General features: G+C 50.3%; 1 protein-coding gene across 1 annotated transcript in view; it reads left to right on the forward strand.

The window, feature by feature from the left end:
* The window catches only part of csmd2 (CUB and Sushi multiple domains 2), a 366,715-nt gene that overhangs the window by 115,276 nt on the left and 245,439 nt on the right, over positions 1–6,000 (forward strand). Inside the window, exons 4-5 of the mRNA XM_056298741.1 lie at positions 1,105–1,299; positions 5,744–5,951. Coding sequence (XP_056154716.1) covers positions 1,105–1,299; positions 5,744–5,951 — 403 coding nt within the window. The remainder of the gene's footprint in view (positions 1–1,104; positions 1,300–5,743; positions 5,952–6,000) is intronic.

Raw genomic sequence — 6,000 nt, forward strand, 5'->3', positions numbered from 1 at the left:
GTGTGCCGTCTTGTAAGGCAAGCCTGTGATATATATCTAAAACAAATTTCCTATGGGACACTGAAGTCTGCATAATCCAATAATATAATCTAATCTAATTTAATCTAATCTCATCTCATCTCATCTAATATCAAAATATTTTTTCATACATCAGGTTTTGCAAACATTAAAAGACAGACATACATATGTTCAGATTCTGATAAGACTTTCCCCCCCGTCTTCTTCTCTGACTGGACCGAATGGAGTGTGCGGTGGAGCGTGATGGTGAGCTGCCAGTAAACCGGACTGCTGTTATAGGCGCCATTCTGTCCTTCTCTCTGGAGTTCAGTCCAGTCCCTGTGGAGAGACGCGAGTTTCATCCAAAGTCCAACACATGCTCTGGCCAGCTTCCTTACTGCGTGGGAGTGTATGACTGTGACTGTAAGATGGGTGACAACGAGGACAAGTGTGCACACAATGTGTGCCTTTGGCCACGGCTGCCACTTTTGTCTACATTGTCAGGATTTGTTCGGGGGAGCAAAATCTTTTTTTTTCAAGGTTATCCATCAAAAAACCCATATGTTGCAGCTATATCTGTGTGGCCGAAATAGAAACGCTTTATTTGTACATTGATGCATACAAGCACAAGGACACCTTGCAGTCAACAGCGCATCATGTTGTACAATATCATGCTATTTTTAGCGAACGTTAGCTAGTTTCCAGGACCGGGCCTTGGAGTTGGCTGCCTTACTTATTATTCTGTGTGTGGGCAAGGCAAACGGAGGCACTTTGTTCAAGGTCTGTTGGTATCGGGGATCTAACCAGCCCCCATTACCAAACCACCAATCTGGATTTTGTTATCATGATGTGAGTAAAATGTCTTATTAAATGGCCCCAGCCTTTCTCCCCCATGGTATTTGATCAGCTTGACCCCCCCCCTCAGTGCATGTGTTTTTGAATCTGTATTGTCTCTAATTCTTTCTCCTTTCACAGGATACATCCCATACTCTCCTCTCCACCTCCAGCTCTCATTGCTGTTAGCAATGAGACACAACACAGCACGCATGAGCAACACAGCACAATACCAGCACAGACCCTGACCTTCCCCCCCCCTTCTTTCCACAGCCCTCCCCAGCTACACATGTGGGAACCCTGGGCAGCTGCTAAACGGTCACCAGCAGGGCTCCACCTTCAACATAGGGGACAAGATCCGCTACAGCTGCAGCCCGGGATATGTCCTGGAGGGTCACACCACCCTGTCCTGTTTGGCCACATCGGCAGGCACCGCCGCCTGGGACTTCCCCCTGCCCTACTGCAGAGGTATGATGAGGGTTGTGAAATGGTATAGCCGCTCTTTTGAATTTTCATTATGTCTTTTACATTCATGTGATGATGTACTGACATGTTCGGGTGGCTTTCATCAGATACGTCACACCATCAGACCATCTCAGACGATTTAGTCAGTTATGTATGTTGACCCATCAACATGAGAAAATCCTGTTTTCTTTTTGTTGTCCTGATTGGATTCACTTCAAAATATTGTTGAATGAATTCTCTCAAAGAACGATTCCTCTAAGGCATCACTGCATGCGGTACTGATGGATGTAAAATGTTGTCCTAAAATGACAACTGCTGATGGACCATGGACTCGGCGGTACACACACACACACACACACACACACACACACACACACACACACACACACACACACACACACACACACACAGTACAAGTGAGTATTGAACTACTAGCCTCATCTCCCCTCATCTCATCAAAAGTCTGAGGAGTCGCTAAATGAACAGGTGCCGCCGACCGACTAGACAAAGTGTAATGCTGTTTGACTGATATCTTATTAACCGTGACGAGACCTCAGGCGCTGCCTTTCCTGTCAGGGGCATGAGACAGTCCTCCTTCCCTCACAGTTAGCAAGGACCCCCGCGGCAAACACACCTGCCAGTGTGTGTCTGACCCAACACGTCCATGTTCCTGAAAATAGTCTCCCATAGGCACAGATGGACGCTCGCTCACTACCGTAGGCCCAGGTTGCACATGACTTGCGGATATCGCAGGACGAAATGTTGGATGAAAGCGGAGCTTTGCATAATCAGTCTGCATACACATGTTTAGCGTGTGGGCTCGCGTGACCGTCCGTCCGTGTGAGTCTGCGGTTGCTGCTACGCGTGTGCCTGTGTGGCCGTCGGCTTGTGTCAGCGTGCCCGCTGATCAGAGTGCTGCGACACGGTGCCATCTGTAGCCGGGCTGGGAGACAGGAAGCCCACATAGGAACCCACATGGCCGGGCACCATGCGCCAACACAGTCCCCTCCCACCTGCCCGATCAACCCCACACCAAACGAGCACTCACGCGTGCACACACACACACGCACACACACACATGCTCACGCAGACACAAACACACTATAATTCCCTCATGCATATCTACCTAATGATATTTTATGCCTCACGTCAACCAGCCCCCCCCCTCCTTTTTTTAAAAATCTGCTCCTTCCTTGACCCTCTCATTAAGTTTCCTCTCCACCTATTCGCCAGTTAGCCAAAAGCGGCGCAGATCCCGACCGTCGTTCTCCCCCCGACGAGTCTGCCAGGGCAGCCCATAGAAAGCCGGGTGCGAATGTAACCCGAGGACGCCGTTATGCCACCTCCTCGGCAGAAATTACACACCAACAAGTGTTTCAAACCTGGCACTTGGTGCCGTGATTAATCTGAGGTGTCGCGGTGCCACATAAAAGTCAGCGCACACACACACACACCTGAGTGCTCTCTCATAGAGTGTAAGTGTACTGTTAATGTCACAGCAGTCACAGAGCCCGGCCATATGTTTAAGAGGAGAGCTGTACTGTACTCCGGGACCCGAGGAGGACATTTGGCACGGCTGCCACTCCAGAGTCATGGCGGGGGCATGGGGGGGGGGGTTGCTACTGTGCCAGCCCATCGCTGTCGAACGGTCATAGATAATAGCCAGTCTTCTGGCACGGATATTGTTTTAAAATTTCTGATCTTTTACTCATCCATTTGCTCTCCCGGCTATCGCCCCAAATTCTATTTGTCACATTTTTTTTTCATAAGGTCACATCCATAAATTTGCACCACTCTTTTGCTCTCTCCATCGCTCTCTCTCCCCTTTCATTTTGTATATGCTCCCAATCTTTACTTCATCGTTTCTCCCCCTGCTCGTTGTGGCGATCTGTGCATCCTTTTATTGCAGACACCTCCCTCTCATCCCTGCATGTCTCCTGGGGAAAAGTCCTACTGTTTTCATAAGCCGCATCTCTTTGTACATGCATGCTTATGCAGGTGCCTTCATGCACCTGTTGGTGGGTGGTTCTGTTAGAGGCTAGGGGTGGTCCATTTTTTGTGCCTGTTTTTGAGGTTTTTATATCATTCTGTGGCGTTCCAGTAGTGTTCCCTATGTATGCAAATCCTAAAATTCAAATTTCGGTTGAAGTACATATATTTTAGCATCAAAATGCCGTTTTCCCAAGCCTTTCTAAAAAGTTTTTCCCATGTGACCTGAGGTAGGTTTCTGCACTTTCATCACTCTCCATACTTTACACTGTCAGCCGACTGTGTGTGTGTGTGTGTGTGTGTGTGTGTGTTGGAGGGTGGGGGTCGGGTATCACTGCTTTTTACTAACCGCTGAGTGGGCGTTGGCGCCACGAATGCATTCCTCGTGTGCATTTCTGCGTCGTCCGTGCTGCCCCGCAGCTTGGTTGCCATGACACCCGTGGAAGTGTGAGCGCTTCCTCACAGCCCAGTGATCGGCCGTGACATCCTCGGTGAAAGCCCAGGAAATACGCCCTGTTCCACCGCGGGCGGCAAAGGGACATCCGCCACCGACTGACAGGAGGCTGAATAGGATCGAGTTGGTTTCGGGCTAATGTATCGAAATGTTCTGTAGTTGTGACTTGTTAAGGCAGGGTGTCTTTTTCAGACTCCTGTTATTTTTAGAGCACATTCACTGGCTGGCGAACACCACAAAATGGAGGGAGGGTGGCGAGACAAGGTGAAACGGAGAGTTTGGAGGCTGATACTTCCCTCAAGTGTGAAGGAGCCGGCTGGCGTGGAATATCAATCCGCTGCCTTGTCCTTTCTTCTCTCTCCCCTCCGCCTTCTGCCATTCCCTCGGCAACCGTCACCTGTCACCCCGATCTCTCCCTTCTCACTGTCCAACCTCCCCCTCCGCTTTTCTCTGCCCTGTCACCTGTCATCCTCTTCATGCCTTTCTCCTCACCCTCCGCCGTGGTTCCCCCCCACTATTCCGGTTCACACCTCACAGGTTTTCTTCTCCACAGTGCACTGACCGACCCCCCCCACACACACCCCCGAGGGGGGGGGGTTACCTTGGTGACAGCGAGGATGGATGATTGACAGGACCCGGTGTCTCCGAGGCCCTCCCCTCTACTCCTCACAACACTACACACAACTAGCTAGCCACCGCTTATGACTCCCACGCTACCTTGACGCACACACACACACACACACACACACACACACACACACACACACACACACACACACACACACACACACACACACACACACACACACAAGCAGATTAAGACACAGCGTGCAACCACGCTCATAAGTACAAGTGCCAAATGAACCGTCTTTTGATATGAAACACCTTTTCACCTGTAAGGAGAAACCCCCCACTGCACCGTTCATATCTGTAATGAACATGTCGGAGCCGGGGGGGGGAGTGGGGGGGAGTTATCATAGCAACATATTAAGCACATCTTTTATTGTTTAATGGTATCCTTAAACAGTCTCGAGGAGGGAAGTGTTGTGGTGATTAACACTAATCTGAATTAATCAGATTTTAATCACTTCCCCTGCGTTGCGTTGGGTTGCATCACGTCTCAGCCCGTCTCGCTCGCTAGTCTGAACACCGCCGCGGGGCGATCTGAAACGCGCCGTGTACGGCGGCGGGCGTTCCTCTCTGGCCGCTGGCGAAGAACGCAGACAGAGGAACAACATGTTGTAACGCGTCCGTCGCACATTTTTACGCTGCTGAATGTGAAAGTTGGCACATTGGCTCGTGGCAAAGAGATAATTCGTAGTTGCCCAAAAAGAAGGGGGGGGGAAATCATAAAATGGGACTCGCGTAAAAAAGTTTCCTGGCGCATTTCCAACCTTGAAGTAACTGATGCTGTGGCGCACTTTGCGCACGTATTCCTGTTGAATCGTTCCTCCTGAGTCATCGTTGCCATCACTCATCAGTATCCGCGCCGTCCCGGCGTCCTCTCAGCAGTGTTGATGGTCTGATGATAATTAACGAGTCTAATTAGGGCCCGTGATTAATTTCGTTTTTACGTTATTGACATTTCGGTGATAACGCTAATGGAGAGCAGCGTCAAGTGAAAGAACTGTTAGCGGTGCAGCGTCTTGTACCCAAGTACCTAAGGGCACTCTGACAGGGTTCATGACCCCTGGACACCACAGATTGGCTCCTGCGGGGATTAAACCTGTTACCTTTTAGTCGCGGTGCTGTTTCTCCATCCATTATGTCAGCCTGCACACACTTCTTCACGCTATTTTGTCAAGGTTTATTTCTTTGAATGTTTTTATATTTCATTTTTCTGACCATAAGAGCCTTACACTGCATTTTCATGTGCGCTTGTGTATGTGCAAGCGTTTTATCCCAGTTTGTGTCTCTTCCTCTGATTGGCTGTGGTCTCACATGTCTGTTTACACTCCTTTAACCGATCCTCCCACCTGTTTCTCCCCCCTCCCCTCCTTGTAGCGGATGATGGCTGTGGGGGGACACTGAGGGGACAGAGCGGGGTGATCACCAGCCCCAACTACCCGACGGAGTACAACAACAACGCCGACTGCACCTGGACCGTGCTGGCTGAGCCCGGGGACACCATCGCCCTGGTCTTCTCTGACTTCCAGCTCGAGGATGACTACGATCTGCTGGAAGTCAGTGGCACGGAGGGCTCGTCACAGTGGTGAGTAGCCGGATCCTCTGGCGCTTTGTCTGACGGAGTGGTCCGCACT

Source organism: Lampris incognitus, chromosome 18 (genome assembly GCF_029633865.1).
Source record: "Lampris incognitus isolate fLamInc1 chromosome 18, fLamInc1.hap2, whole genome shotgun sequence".
NCBI lineage: Eukaryota > Metazoa > Chordata > Actinopteri > Lampriformes > Lampridae > Lampris > Lampris incognitus.